This window comes from Drosophila innubila, assembly GCF_004354385.1.
Source record: "Drosophila innubila isolate TH190305 chromosome 3L unlocalized genomic scaffold, UK_Dinn_1.0 0_D_3L, whole genome shotgun sequence".
Taxonomy (NCBI): domain Eukaryota; kingdom Metazoa; phylum Arthropoda; class Insecta; order Diptera; family Drosophilidae; genus Drosophila; species Drosophila innubila.
In genome coordinates this window covers 5080800-5095997 of record NW_022995376.1, presented here as the reverse complement: position 1 = coordinate 5095997, position 15198 = coordinate 5080800, and the positions used below count along the sequence as shown (strand labels likewise).

Genomic DNA, 15198 nt, shown 5'->3' with positions numbered 1-15198 from the left:
TCGATACAATTAGTTGCGATTCTACAACTTCGATAAGTATTAGCTGTGCAACACAGCACACTATCGATCAAGCAGCTTTGTGTGGTCTGCTATCGACATCGCGTGACTCACATCTTCAGCGATTTGGCATAAAAAGTGTGTTTTCCCGTCAAATGTGAACATTATATCATTTGTAGTTGAACCGGACAGCAGTTAAGATGAGCAACAACAATACTGAAGCTAACAACAATGCTGTGGTACCGTTACAAAGTGTTGCACGCAGCATTCGCGAGGTGCAACAATCGTTTGCCGAGTCGCTAGGATTTGGTAATGAGATCATATGGGATTTGTGAGTATACTGCGCATTTGGAAATACAACACAATGAAACTTGAGTTGATATGATTGTATAATATGTATATATATATATATATATAGATTATCGGATGAACAAGCCCGCATATTGAATACAAAAATCGAGACACTTATACCAAATCCATGCGCACCAACCGATTTGCCGGATGATGATGAGAAGAAAAGGCAAGCGGCTAGGGAAAAGTGGGAAAAACAATGTGGTGTATTTGAAAGAATGCGCGAAACGTTATTCAATAGCGTTTGGGAGCAACGTGAGTTGATTTTTAATGAACAAAGACATAAGATTATATATTGTTTATATTGTTGGGCGATCCTGCAGGTAAATACACCAATCGTCAGTCGCTAACATCGATCTTCTATGTGCTGGTTGCGACCAACGAAACGAATCACAATACGGCGGAGAATTCCCAGTCGTGGTCCTGTCATCCAGTTTTCCGTGCACGTCGTTGCATTTGTAAGTTATCTGATAACGCTTATCTTATCAGTTTTCAATTACATTCGTATTTTTACACACTTTATAGCCGATAGCAAAGGAAGCAGCAACAACAGCTCCGATTGTTGCATGATTTATGTGGATGAGAATGGTCGAGTTTATCAGAACTGGGACTCCTATGTGACGGAGAATGAGCTACCCGAAGGTATAATGGTGACACCCCGTCGAGGCGTTTATAATCTAACAGCTAGGGGCGATGTCCTGTTGGAATCGTGGCAAACTCCGGCGGGTTCGCCCAGGAAGAAAGTGCTCGGCGCACTGGACACGACCTCGGCAGTGGGTGGATTTGCAGCAGCTGGTCTGGGCATTGCCGGAATAGCTGGCTTCACAATCGCTGCACCTGTGATGCTTGTGGCAGGTGCTGTGGGTCTCGCCTCTGCCGGCTATGCAACGGCACGTTCCGGCGCTCAGTTGGTAGATCGCAGTGCCCACGAGCAATCGATCAATGTCACCGATCGCACGGCTCGTAGCCATTGGCTCGGCGTTATTGCCGGAGCTGTGGGTCTTGGTGCAGCAGGTGCCACCAGCGCATTGACGGCGGCCACAAACGCTGGCCGGGAAGTTAGTGCCGTAAGTTTAAGCCCAGTAAGCCTAATCCTTTGACTAACTAGACTACAACTCGACAGATCACCCAACTGACCGTCAATAGCATGAACATCTCCTGCATCATGATGTCTGGCACTGGCGTTGTCAACAGCGTCATCGATTTGTTTCTGGTAAGAGTCTTTTAGTCTCAAAAGTAACATGTTTAATATGTTAAATACGATTGCAGAAATACAACGATGGAGACGACATATCCACAATGGATGTTCTACAATTGTCTGCCTCGCTCTTTCTGTTCACACACAGTGTTTCCAATTTCAAGCTGGCCTCGACAATCATCAATGATACTTCCAACAGTCGCATTGGCAACTATCGTGATACTCTAAGCAATCGTCAGCGGTAAGTCGCATCCTTATTAACTGATCATTTAGTTTTATTTATTATCATTTAGTGTAGAAATGTGTAAAGCATTTAAAGAAACGTTTAAAAGCATACAAGTAGTGATTAAAATAGTATTACGAAAGGAAATCGCTTAAGTTTTGATAAAGATATGAGAAGTTTATGTTAAAGTGTCAAGAAAGTATGGAAACAATGGTCAGCGAGGACGAAAAAATTTAAATTTTTACATCAATAACATTTTGTTGCAGAATCATATTAGAGTGCAAATAATGATCAAAATGATATTCCGCATGAAAATCGGTTGAATTTTGGCTAAGTTATGAGAGTTTGAAATTTTTGATAAAGTGTTAAGGGGTAGGTATGGAAAAATATGACAGTGATGACCAAAATATCGAAATTTTTAAATAATTATAATTTCGATGCAGAATCAATTTAGAGGTCAAATAATGATCAAAATGATATTCCGCATGAAAATCGGTTGAGTTTTGGCTAAGTTATGAGAGTTTGAAATTTTTGATAAAGTGTTAAGGGGTAGGTATGGAAAAATATGACAGTGATGACCAAACTATCGAAATTTTTAAATAATTAAAATTTCGATGCAGAATCAATTTAGAGGTCAAATAATGATCAAAATGATATTCCGCATGAAAATCGGTTGAGTTTTGGCTAAGTTATGAGAGTTCAAAGTTACTGATAAAATGTTAAGGGGTAGGTATGGAAAAATATGACAGTGACGACCAAAATATTGAATTTTCTAGATAATTAAAATTTTGATGCAGAATCAATTAAGAGGTCAAATAATGAATAAAATGATATTCCGCATGCAAATCGGTTGAGTTTTGGCAAAGTTATGAGAGTTCAAAGTTACTGATAAAATGTTAAGGGGTAGGTATGGAAAAATATGACAGTGATGACCAAAATATTGAATTTTCTAGATAATTAAAATTTTGATGCAGAATCAATTTAGAGGTCAAATAATGATCAAAATGATATTCCGCATGAAAATCGGTTCAGTTTTGGCTAATTTATGACAGTTAAAAATTTGTGAAAACTGCTTCCGCAAAATAGATTTTTTGTTTTTTTTTCGATGTATTTTAACATTATTATTAGTTGGTCGAAATCCACCTTTATTATGGAATACTTTTGTATTTCTTGAAATTTCTCAACAAACCTCATTTATAAACATGTGGATCTTTTACAGACGCATCTTCGATAAGATGGTCAAGGAGACAACACGCGTTAAAGGCGTTAGACAGGCTAACATGGACATAATACGCAATGTGAACGAGATGCCCTCTCGTCAGGCATTCAACGATCTCTATAAGATCAATAAGAACCTGAATAAGGAAGGTGTACGTCCCATGTTTGCATCCAATGGACAGGGTGTTACGTTGAATGACCAGGTTATCGTTAATACCGCTGAGCTGCGTGCCAACGTACAGCACAATGTCGGACCCGATATTCTGGGCCAGGTGAAAAATCCCATTCCAGAGGCATTTAATGCTCCAGGCAATGCGGCTCGTGTCAAGAATCCTGTGGGAGGAGGCATTACAGGTCGACTGCTCACAGGATCGACTGGATTCACGGAGAAAACCACATTGGATACGCCGGAGCTTACCAACAATTATGCTGAAGGTGTACGTGCATTGAGTCTAAGTACTCTTGTAATCAATGGCGTCGGATTAGCACTCTCCAAGTACGGAGAATCCCTTTTCGAGCGTATTATAAATGCCGAGAGTTTCGAGACGGTGCTGCTCTCATTGGCGGACAACTTAAAGGAAGATATGATGAATTACATACTCAATTTGACGAACCTTTTTATGGCCATGTTTTGGGAACAACTAAATACGGTGCTAAAAATGTACATAGCCTCTGAATCGGTGCTATACAGAATAGGTATTCATATATTGGATAACTATCGTGGGTTAACTGCTGAACAGATCGAAAAATATACCCAAAACATCCTGAACGCTGTCGAAGATTATTTCATGTCACTAAATCCCAATATATTCCCGGATCTGCTCACAGTGTGCAAGATCTGTAATGGTTATTATAGCATCTGCGAGTTGTAAACAATGGGCACAAATCATGACAAATAATAAACACAAAATAAGTTTTTAAATAAATATTAAAATGATCATTTTTGTATATTTTGTAAATCTATATAATAAAACTTAAGAGAGATACATGAATATATGCCAAGCAAAACACACATACAAAAACACAAAAGTAATAATTAATAATAATCACAATCATTAACTTACGATACTGGGAGGGATATTCGAAATTCAAAATATGTCAAGTAATTGTTTTGACAAAAATTCACATATTCAATTTTATTTTGCAAACAATTTTTTAAATTAGTAAAAAAATATAAATAATGTAAAAAATCAAAATAAAATATGTTCTTTTTTTTTCTTTATCAAAACAATTGCTTGACATGCAGCATACAGCACAGATATAGCCGCTATAGCTATAGGAACAATTAACCGAAATGAGTTTGTTTGTTTGAAGGTGTATTATTCAAGCAGGGTATCCACAAATCGTTCATACTTGCTTTTCTTTTATTATTTCACGAAACACAGACAAAGATCCAAAATATATGTATATATATATATATTTAGAGATACATATATATATATGCATAGATATATAGTATGTATATGTGATGAGTTCTTTTGTAACTTGGGTTGGTTTTTTCTTCGGTTATCCTGATGTGAGTGTATCTGTATCTGTATCTTAGTATCTGTATCTGTAAGTCTGATTGTGTGTGTGTAGTGGTGTGCATGCAGTGTTGCTGTTGTTGTTGTGCGTTGGCGATTTTCCATTTACTCCATAGTTCGAGATTAGACACGCGACAATTGCTGGAGCAGATTGCACGGCCAGAATGCCTCGATGCGCTCCTTGAGCAATTGAATCGGATACAATATCCAGGTAAGTACTGTCTGTGCCAGCAAACCCATTGGCTCCGGATACTGATGCGTTAACAGTGCCAACAGGGCGGTGAATGAGCATAATCCTGCCGTGAATAATATAAAGAAGGGCAACTCCTTTTTCGGATACACAGAGACCTCATGAAAGGCCGGCAGGAGTTCGCGATCGGCGCACTCGGTGCACGTTGGATATGGATAGAAGAGATGACCGCGCTCCAGCGGATACGGCAGCATACGAAATGTGCCCTCCCAGGTGCAGTGCAGCAGATTCAAGGCGCCCTCCACCTGCTTCCAGTGCTTCAGATGGAAGAACGCATAGGCCAATGCCTCGGAATCACCGCGTTTCAATATATGCTCTGGCGGCAGTATTAGCGGCTTTGTTTCCAACAAATACTTGGGTACATGCGGATTAAATTCCACCGCACGATGTATGGCCTCCACGGCGCTCATCTCGGCCGGACTTAGGCCACGTTTCGAGGCAATATCCGGCGAGAATTTATCAGCGACAGCACGTGCCTTTAACAATGCGGCCGTATAACAAATCGTGGCCGATTTGGGCAACGAGATGTCATCGTATTTGGCCAGTATGGCATGGCAATCGGCATACGCCTGCATCTCGAGTAGCGTCTCAATGAGATTCTCATGGATGTTCAGCACACTCATTATCGAGGGTATCTCCTTGGTGAGATCACGAAACATCTTGGCCGCCTCCTTAAGTTTGCCCAGCTTGCGGGCACACATGGCCAGACGACGCTTAATATAGATCAGCACATTCGTGTCCCGCCTGTGTACACCATCCGCAATGGCGCCCTGATGCTGAGTGGCCTGGGATTTCCGATAATTGATTTCCGCCACCTTAAGCGCCGTCTTCAGTATCTTCTCCGCCTCCAGTATGGTCATAGCCTCCTCCTCGGCGAGTAGTATATAAGCGGGTGCACATTCCGCATTGATTTCCAAAGCATTATGTGCGGATTTGATGCGCTGCATCGGATTACGTTCACGCCACGCCGTCTGCATGATTTCATACTCCTCCTTGCGGGCATCGCCCTCACAGGTGAAGAACGTCTGATGATCCTGGGCACTCAGATTCATATCGTAATAGGTGAGCGGTTCCTTGCTGGTTGCCCAAAAGAAACGCTGATATTCGGCGCCGCGAAACAGATTTAATGGATTGCGCCACACTTTGCATTCGGGTGTACCACTGCTGCCGGTTGCATTCGTATTGCTGCCACCATTTGCACCACCCCCGCCTCCTCCGCCTCCCCCACCGCCGTTGCTGCTGCTGCTGGAGCCGCTGCTGCTGCTGCTGCCGCTGCCATTCTCGGACTGTGCATCACTGCCATTGATCCAGGGACTAATATGATTGATCGATACTTGTTCTGCAAGCACACAGTACACTGTTTTATATACAATTTTAACACAAATTCAAATTGGGGAAAACTCACCGATAAATGAAGTTCCGTATTTGCGAAAATACCACCATTCGAAAATGAGAATTAAACCCGAAATTAGACTCGAGGTGCCTGTGAGCGCAACATAAAACTTTGGCGTCAATGTGCTCAGAAACATTGACGAGTCCCACATCCTGTTCCCTTTTCCGTTCCCCTTCCCGTTGCTGCCACCACTTTCAGCCAAATTTGTGTATTTTTCCTCTACGCGTTTGTGTTTGAGTCGATTGTTGTTGTTGTTGTCGCCGCCACGACCGAGCGGTTTTTTTTTTCAAGCGTTCGCTTTGAGCGTCTTTCACTAAATGCTTTGCCTATTTAGGCTTATGATTTGCTTAAAACTTTTGTGAAAATAAACAAATTCCCCCCTCTTATCAGCGTTTATCCTGCTGAAGATTAGAGTTGTATCGAATCGTTCGGACTAAGTTCTATTGAACTAATCCCTAAAGTGAACGAGCGAACCAAATCCCTGATTGTAGTTCATTTAGTTCAGTGACAACAATTTTAATATAGTTCGTTCAGTTCGTTCATCGATCCGAATCCCAAACAAGCTCGCTATGAACACACTGTTGATTATATTTATTTATATTAGAAATATATTAAAATTAGGATTATATTAAAATCGATTGCTGGTTTTCATTAAACAAATCGGGAATTCATACTTTAAGCAAACATCGGTAGAGTGTTTGATAACAGGTATAAGTATTAAAGCCTCAATAAAATTCTTTTTTATATGGTACTTCCAACCATGTCTAACAACGAACCATATGAAAGACTAGTTCGTTCATTAAATATATGAACTACTGAACTAAATTCTTCAATTAAACTACGATGACAACTCTATTCCTCAGCTCGTACCACGTCGTTGCCACCCAGTAAAAATTGTATATCTGGTTTGACTTTTTTCACTTAAAAAATACGTACATTTCAGAAAAATAGGTATTCTAATCATTTTTAAAATTTTTTTTTGAAAATTTTGCTATTGATGGTGTTTCCGCTACAGCTGACGTCTATCGATATTTGTAGAGATACTTCACTGCAATATATCAAATATTTACTTATCGAATATATACAAATCGTTCAACGCGCATCACTAATAAAATGGCCGCTGTTGCAGCAAGTGCATGAAAAAAATTATTGTGTTTGTGCATAGGAATTTTGAAAACTTTGTGAATTTATATAGAAACAAAGCCAATTGAAAGGCACTCTTGACATGGCCGAAGCTGCAAATATAAAATCAGATGCGCAGCAGCAGCAGAAAATGACAGCAGCGCTGAAAGGCGAAACAAACATCGTAGCGGCTGAAGAAGAAGAGGAAGAAGCAGAAAAAGCGGGCGCATCAGAATCCAAACATGAGGAAGTGAAGAAAGAAGAAGTGAAGGACAAGTCAATAATGGACAAATTGGATGAGTTGAGCTCATTGGAGCAGGAAATTGCCAAAATGCATAATATACAGTCGGAACAGGTGGAACTGAAGACACCGACAAACGAAGCGGGCGGCAACAACAACAATGAGAATGGAAATGGGAAAAACGATGCACAGAGTATGGATGAATTGCCAAAACGTTGTACACCCGATAATAAGTTGCATGCAAAAGAGGAAACGGAAGCGGTAGCTACATTGGAGGAAGTGGATCTGATAGCGCTCTTAAAGGGCACAGATCAGGAGCAGGAACAGGAGCAGCAGCAGAAGAAGCAACAGGAGCTGGAGTCGGAGCCGAAATCCAGCATTGAAATGGCGCTGGCCGAGCTGGACAATGTGGGCGTGACCATAGAGGGCGAGGGGCAATACGAGATCATGGAAATCGATGATGAGGACAATGCCAGCGCAGCAAGTCCAGTGTTGCAGACTGCAGCTAGTTCCAAAGTGGGCAGCAAGTCACAGGGCAAGCTGAAGCTATCGCCGGAGCAAGCACGCGCCGTGGCACTAAAACAAATGGCTGATCTTAAAGGAGAAACAGCGAGACGCAAGGAAGCAGCAGCCAGGCAACAGCAACAACAACAACAGCAGCAACCTATGGACATTATCAGCACACTCAACGATGATTGGAATGAGTACGACAGCGGCAGCGACAATACCTGCAACTCCAATTCCAATGCGATAGCGACAACTGCCAACAAGAAGAAATCCAAAGCAGCAACAGATTCGCCAGCAACGGGCAGCGTCAAGCTGCTCAACAAGTCTGTCACTTCCAAGCCAGCTGCAGAGCCAGTTAGTATCAATGCGGAACCCATGGGTAAGTCTTGAAATTGAACATAAATAGACAACAACTTTAATTTCTTATTGATCTATGCAGGCTTCAAGCGTACGCGCGTTATTAAACGCAAGATTATTTGGGATCCCGATGTGCCAGAGACACAAAAATCATTTGCGCAATATGCCAGTGCCAAGGGCACAACAACACCAACAACAACAACAGCAAGTCCAACGCCAGCAGCAACTGCAACAACAGCAACAACCACAACAACAGCTGCTGCTAAAGCCAACATCAGCAATGTGGAAACACCAAAAAGAACGCGTCCAGCGACGCCCAAGGAGACGCATAAAGCGGCAGCTAAACGTGCGGCGACGCCATCCAAACTTGTGGAGTCCAATGCCGCTGCCAACGTCGCTGCCAATGACGCTGCCGCAACGCCCAAGCGACGTTCCCAGACACCGAGTGTACCAAATGGAGCCAAGAAGAAAAAAATCAGCGAAATTGATCGTTTGATGGGCGATGAAGGTGCCGCCAACATGATGCAGGCCGTGGAGCGGGAACAGCGGGAACTCAGCGGCGGAGAGCTGCAGTTGCAGAATAAGCCGCTAATGCGCAAGCGATCGCTGACCATTACAGGACGGGTAAGCGAAGGAATCCGTAATTCAAAAGATTTATATTAAAAATCTATAAATATGAGATAAAAGTTTAGAAATGCAAATAAGAAAACGTAAAGTTAGGAAATAAAAATAGGGAATCAGGATTGGAAAAAATGAAGTTGAGAAAAAGATTAGGAAAAAAGTTAATCTGGCAAAAATTCGAAAAATTGTTTATTAAAAATATCAAAAATTGGGAGAAAAAATTAGGAAAACTATAAAACTTGTAGTAAGAAAATAAAAATAAAGGAACATGTAATTAGAAAAATTTGAAATCGAAATTATTTAATAAAAAACACCCAAAATCTATAAATATAGGATAGAAGATAAGAAACGCAAATAAGAGAACGTAAAGTTAGGAAATAAAAATAGGGAAATCAGGATTAGAAAAAAAAAATTGGGTGAAAAATTAGGAAAACTATAAAACTTTTAGTTAGAAAAAAAAATAAGGGAACATGTAACTAGAAATATTTCCATACGAAATTATTTTAATAAAAACACCCAAAATCTATAAATATTAGATAGAAGATAAGGAACGCTAACAAGAAAACGTAAAGTTAGGAAATAAAAAAGCGAAATCAGGATTAGAAAAAAAAATTGGGTGAACAATTAGGTAAACTATAAAACTTTTAGTTAGAAAATAAAAATAAGGGAACATGTAACTAGAAATATTTCCATACGAAATTATTTTAATAAAAACACCCAAGATTGGGGGTTCTAATTTGATACAAAAAAAAACTATTAAACAGAAAATTATACAAAAATAGATTTTTCCCAATTTTTGTGCTATACTTGATCTAAATTATTCTATATTTTATTTTCTAAAATTAAATCCTTATTTTTGTTTGGCTTACTTTTGTAGTTATTTGAAATCTTTTGAATTTTCATTAAACATAATTATTTTTCTGTTTTCAGCAACTACAGAAACCAGCAACAATTGCCGCTGATGTGTTGCAACCAACTCCGAGAAAGGAAAGTCCACCGAAAGGCAACAAGCGAGCAGCAACTCCGGCCATCAACAACAACAACAACAACAGTAATGCTGCCGTGGATGCTGTGTTTACAAAGGCAAAGAAATCGCAGGCAGCGGATTCCTGGGACTATGTGTACAAACAACGTGCCAGCGAGGAGTCGATGATAATGCGTCGTCGTTCCAACAGCTCCTACTCGAGCAACGCGTCCGTTAGTCGCCTCTCGCTGGACACGAAGCCGGCTGCAGTTGCCAATCTATCGGACGATGCCTCCGATGTGCCCGCCAATGATCCGTCATTCAAGTTCTTGAAGCCAGAGACAAAAGCGAACCAAAGAAGCGACGGAGCTACACAGCAAACTCTAGCCAATGATCTGAAACATGGTGGTGCACAGCAGCAACAAAAGGAGTCACGAGTTGCCACGACAGCGGTGGCAAAAACAGAGCTGGTTACGCTGCATAAGCTGGAGAAGGTGTCCCAGCTGATCATCAACACACAACTATCGAAAATGGGACACACGTACAAACTGCAGCTGCTGCAGAAGCTCACAGAAATGTTGAATAAGCTGGCCAAGAGCAACGACTGCAACACGGTGCTGTTAAGCGTGCAGGGATCACAATTCTGTGAGGGCATCGATTGCCAAGAACTGATTGCACCTACGCTGGAGAAACGCAAATCTAGCGCCAGTCAATTCTCTTTAGTACTGAAGTAGGTTCCAGTTGAAGTGACAGTTTTTATATATATATTAAATGTAATCTTTCTCTGTATTTTAGAACATATCTGCGCACGTTGTTTACATTCCCCAAGCCTCTGGTGGCTGGCATTGTGGGAAACCTTATGAATCTGGGCGTTATGCAATTGCCACTGCTCGACTATGTGGTGGCTGCTGAGGATTGCAGCTTTGAGGCCAGCTATGCCAAACTGGGCCAACTGCCAGAGGGCTATGCGCTTTGGCACAAGCATCCAAAGGTCACCAGTCAAGTGGTAGGTGGTTAATCTGTGATTAGAATGATTCCCGCAGAGAATCTTGACAAATAATACTAAGAAAGTCAAGAATAAGGCAGCAAGACTTAAACAAAAATATGAAAGAACAAAGTTAGGGAAATTCGAATGCATAAAGAAGTTATTTGAAATTTCTAAAATTAGAGGAAGAAAATTAGGAACACAGAACTAAAAAACTATAAGAAAAATAAATTATAAAACCAAAGCTAGGAATCATGTAGATAAACATCAACATTCTAAATAGGAACCAATTAAAAAATGTATTTCTAATATCTTTTAATTCTGATTTTGCTTAGCACACGCGTTTGTTTCTGCTTGGCGAGCGTTTGCACACATCGGAGCTTGTGGAGTTCCCAATTGGCTTTATTGACAAGTCCTGCAAGGCGCGCAGTGTGAACGACGAAGCTCTCGCAGCTGCCAAAATAATTTCCAGCAACACAGCCGAGGTGAGTTTCCCAATCTCTTTAACTTTGTGCACTTTTCTAATCTCTTTTATTTTGACAGCATTATCGTGCACTCAAGAAACTAAATCACACTGCGAATACGGCGAATCTGCAGCGACTGGAGGCGGAATTTAAAATTCTAACAGAACAATGGTCATCAGCCAACTTTCAGGCCAACTACAAGCGTTATGTGAGCGATCTGAACATTTAGGGAACTACCACATGCAGTGGTAGATAATTCTTTTAACAAAAAGATAGTAAATAAAATAAGAAATACGAAATTTCGTATTTTGTAAATTGTTTTTAAAAATTTTCCTTTTGTTTTCTGTTTTTACCAGGGATCAAAATAAGAGTTTTGAGTTAAAAAAAAACACCATAGTCGAAAATATTTATCTGGCTAGATTATGAAATCACAGATATACTATTTTTGCATGGAGTATCCTGAATTAAAATTAGATTTTTTATTTGTATGCAATAAATTTATTTTAACTCTTTTTGTTAATCTAAATATAAAATAAATATATATAAAAATAATTAGGTTTCAATTTTTATTTAGATATCTGTATTATTATTAATTTCAACAAAATAAATTAAAATTTAATTATTATTTAATTCTATTTTGATTTAGATAAAGAATTAATTATAAGTTAATTGATAAAAAATTAAAAAAATTATAAACATGGTCCCTGGTTCTGACAAACCAAAGGAAAATGTAAACTCTTTGAAATTTGACCAATTTTCTAAACTATATTCCTTGTGTTTTCCTAGGTAATTACTTGCATTTCGAGATTCAAGTTGAAATTGTTATTAAACCGTTTAATGGGAGTCTAGAAAAGGATGTTTATTTTATAATATACAATCGTAATTGTTAATGTTTTAATTGTAATACATGCAACTAGAGCAATTTAACTACTACTAAGTACGTGTTACATATTTTGGTGTTCGCTTAAATGCACGTTCCTGTGTCCTGGTTCTTCCCCTCTCTCTCTTACTTAATCTCCTCCTAGTTGCGCTTCTCCTGATCGTAGTAGGCTGGCAACTCGGATTGAAGACGCAGCAAACGCACATAGCTGACCAGTTTCCAATTGTTCTCGGGATCCTCATCGGATGGCACAAAGGTGGACATGTAGGAGACCAACTCCTGTGAACCATCCATATCGAGATCGGCGATAAGCATTGAGTTCTCCTGGTTTATTAAATCCGGCTGGCAAATCATCTCATTGCGATCCTGGCGACAGAACTGGACAATGTTGCTCTGCGAGGTGTTCTCGATGCGTGTGTCGGCGCCAATAAAGAGCACCAAGATTACGGTCTCTGTGATCATTTGCATTTTATAGTTTTTCATCAGTTGTGCCTGTCCAGCGTTCGCTTTGCTGCGATTCTTGGCGGGCACATTAAAAGTCTCCCTTTTCTGTATGGGCAACAGATGCTCCAAGTGATCAAACTCCTCTCGCTCCGCGGGAAACTCATGTGTGAGTAATGAATCACGTTTCAAGCGTTGTTGTTGCTGTTGCTGTTGTTGCTGTTGTTGCTGCTTCTTTTGTGCTGACTTGGAGTATGATTTGTCCTTGTCCTTGTCCTTGGCTTTATCCTTCTCCTTCTCCTTGATGGCATTCAGATGCTTGGAGTTGGAGCTGCTGCCGCTGCTGTTTGTATAATTGCTGGTTTTGTCCACGCTGTTGTTGCCGCTGCTCGACGCGGCTTGCGGCACAGCTTGTTGCCTTGCTGCTCCATGCCACTTCCAGAACTTCATCACAAAGCCGGACATCTTGGACTTGGTGTTCTTAAAGTGCCACTGTGCCGGCACCATGCCATACATGCCATTATTGGTGAAGTTGCGCAAGGTGATCCTCCGGCCATCACGGGTTTCCGTCAACACCAGCGTCACATTGCAATCGGGACACTTGCCGCGATTCTCCACAATCAGCTCCCGTCCGCTGAGAGAGTAGACATTACGCTGTGCCTCCATATCCCGGCGCTGTCCGTGTCGACGATGCTGCGCAATCTTGGAGGCGGGCAACAGTCGCTGTCCCACTATCGACTTGTTGGTAATCAGCGCATAGAGCTCGGCCAGCGTCTTGGAGCCTTGCTGCTCCGTATTGTTGCGCCAGCAGCTGTAGCTGACGGAGCTGACACCCTTGCTGGATTCCAGCTGCAGTCGGGACAACTGTGTGCAGTCGTGCAGCCGAAAGCCATCGCCAATAGGTTCTCCACGGCGTCCTGATAACAGACGCAGCACATTGCGTGCCTCCAGTTGTACTGCTGCCGCTGATCCCGGCAACTGTTGCTGCTGCACAAATGTCTTGGTGCGCTGCTCCAGCGATATGCTGGATATGAGCAGGATATCTAAAACATTATCACCATCCAGATCGGGTAGTATAAGTGGAAAATCATAGGCATCCAGTTTGCGCGTGGAGTGCTCCATGAAACGCCAATGCCACTGACCGCTGGCGGAATTGATGACGCCCAGTTCGCCATACTCATCGATGACCAGACAGTCCGGTTTGCCATTGTTGTCCACATCCAGCAGGCTGCAATCAATGGCCACCGGCTCATCCACCGTCTCATCGTACCAGGCCACCGCGCCCGAATTGCCAATCAACGAGATGATGCCATTACGCTTGTGATTATTGACCCGGAACTCTGGAAAGAACACATCGCCGCGATACAGAAACACCAGATTGTTCTCCCAGGCGCGCAAACCAGCAACCACATTAACGCCGCCACGCAGCTCAATCCTTGTATAGTTATTCAGCCAGTTGTGCGTCTTGATGCGATCCACGGGCGCCGGACAGGCGCCGGTGCCATCCGCATTGCCGCAGGGTATCAACCAAACGAAACCCACCACAGCAAACAGACAGAGCAACAGGGAGGCGATAAAGCAACAACGACGCTTCGTTGACATGGGCAACATTTTGGTCTGTTCCAGGTTGTGGCCCAAAATGGCGACATTATCCGCATTCACATCGTATTCCCCATTGAAATTGGAGAACTCCACACCAACATTGCCGGCTGTGTTGCTGCCCAAATCACTGAGCATCACGGAGCGAAAAGTATTCTGCATGTTGTTGGTGTAACTGCTGTTGCTGTTATTGATGTTGCTGTTGCTGTTATTGCTGTTGCTGCTGTGTTCGGATTTCAATTTCGATTGCTGTTGTTGTTGTTGCTGCTTCACAATCCTTGTGGCTGTGGAACGTGTGTGTGGCGACTTTAATGCCAATGTATTTGGTGGTATGCGACTGCGATTACGTTGTTGTTGCTGCTGTTGTAGCTGCAATTGTTGCTGCTGCTGCTGCAATTGCAATTGGTGTTGCTGCTGTCGATGCTTGCTGGCGTTGTGTATCTCAATCTCCTCATCGGACTCGGAATCGGTCATTGCCTGACTTAGCGGCGTGTAAATGCCTTGATGTGTGGGCAATGATTCCGTGTGCAGCATTTTAGCTGTGCGAGAAAAATCAATAAACCAATTTAACATATGCAACCCAACAAAAAACAAACACTCCAGCCTCGACAGCACTTAGCATAAGTGAATTATAAAGCTAACCTTTAATTGTTGGATAAAACAGTTGCTGTTTGCTGGCATCATCCACATAGCTACAGTTTTAAGACACTCTTTTAATTTTAAGTAAACATTTAAGTATCAACGTTCCGTTGCACCGTTCAAGCTGGGGATGGGTAACGATATTGTATCGAAACAGAGCAACGATAATTAAGCGAAACTGATGATATCGATTATTAATATGAAACTCGAATCGAAAATATTTGT

The 15198-nt window shown here is 41.6% G+C and overlaps 4 protein-coding genes across 4 annotated transcripts; 2 read left to right on the top strand and 2 right to left on the bottom strand.

The window, feature by feature from the left end:
- Positions 1–94: 94 nt before the first annotated feature.
- Positions 95–3927, top strand: LOC117789014. Its single transcript, XM_034627997.1, has 7 exons — positions 95–328; positions 416–603; positions 672–806; positions 874–1415; positions 1472–1561; positions 1618–1787; positions 2989–3927. Exons 1-7 carry the CDS (start codon positions 198–200, stop codon positions 3857–3859), a joined length of 2127 nt encoding a protein of 708 aa, XP_034483888.1. The 5' UTR covers positions 95–197; the 3' UTR covers positions 3860–3927.
- A 367-nt stretch (positions 3928–4294) lies between these two features.
- On the bottom strand, positions 4295–6592 carry LOC117789015 (protein ST7 homolog). The gene is made up of 2 exons (XM_034627998.1): positions 6166–6592; positions 4295–6099 (listed from the first exon to the last, which is right to left on the bottom strand). Exons 1-2 carry the CDS (start codon positions 6302–6304, stop codon positions 4634–4636), a joined length of 1605 nt encoding a protein of 534 aa, XP_034483889.1. The 5' UTR covers positions 6305–6592; the 3' UTR covers positions 4295–4633.
- Positions 6593–7244: 652 nt separating this feature from the next.
- LOC117787648 (AF4/FMR2 family member lilli) lies at positions 7245–11685 on the top strand. Its single transcript, XM_034626225.1, has 6 exons — positions 7245–8402; positions 8463–9004; positions 9932–10695; positions 10761–10971; positions 11286–11435; positions 11494–11685. Exons 1-6 carry the CDS (start codon positions 7379–7381, stop codon positions 11641–11643), a joined length of 2841 nt encoding a protein of 946 aa, XP_034482116.1. The 5' UTR covers positions 7245–7378; the 3' UTR covers positions 11644–11685.
- Positions 11686–12252: 567 nt separating this feature from the next.
- On the bottom strand, positions 12253–15117 carry LOC117788604. Its single transcript, XM_034627408.1, has 2 exons — positions 14977–15117; positions 12253–14873 (listed from the first exon to the last, which is right to left on the bottom strand). The coding sequence occupies exon 2, from the start codon at positions 14866–14868 to the stop codon at positions 12436–12438; it is 2433 nt and encodes an 810-aa protein (XP_034483299.1). The 5' UTR covers positions 14869–14873; positions 14977–15117; the 3' UTR covers positions 12253–12435.
- Positions 15118–15198: the final 81 nt, after the last annotated feature.

Excerpts from the sequence above, each read along its gene's own strand:
- LOC117788604 (XM_034627408.1), bottom strand. The coding sequence starts at position 14,868 with ATGCTGCACACGGAATCATTGCCCACACATCAAGGCATTTACACGCCG.
- LOC117789014 (XM_034627997.1), top strand. The coding sequence starts at position 198 with ATGAGCAACAACAATACTGAAGCTAACAACAATGCTGTGGTACCGTTA. Across the intron at positions 329-415 it reads AATGAGATCATATGGGATTT|ATTATCGGATGAACAAGCCC; the intron begins GTGAGTATACTG and ends ATATATATATAG. Across the intron at positions 1,416-1,471 it reads CTGGCCGGGAAGTTAGTGCC|ATCACCCAACTGACCGTCAA; the intron begins GTAAGTTTAAGC and ends ACAACTCGACAG.
- LOC117789015 (XM_034627998.1), bottom strand. The coding sequence starts at position 6,304 with ATGTGGGACTCGTCAATGTTTCTGAGCACATTGACGCCAAAGTTTTAT. Across the intron at positions 6,100-6,165 it reads ATACGGAACTTCATTTATCG|AACAAGTATCGATCAATCAT; the intron begins GTGAGTTTTCCC and ends GTGTGCTTGCAG.
- LOC117787648 (XM_034626225.1), top strand. The coding sequence starts at position 7,379 with ATGGCCGAAGCTGCAAATATAAAATCAGATGCGCAGCAGCAGCAGAAA. Across the intron at positions 10,696-10,760 it reads CAATTCTCTTTAGTACTGAA|AACATATCTGCGCACGTTGT; the intron begins GTAGGTTCCAGT and ends TCTGTATTTTAG. Across the intron at positions 10,972-11,285 it reads CAAAGGTCACCAGTCAAGTG|CACACGCGTTTGTTTCTGCT; the intron begins GTAGGTGGTTAA and ends GATTTTGCTTAG.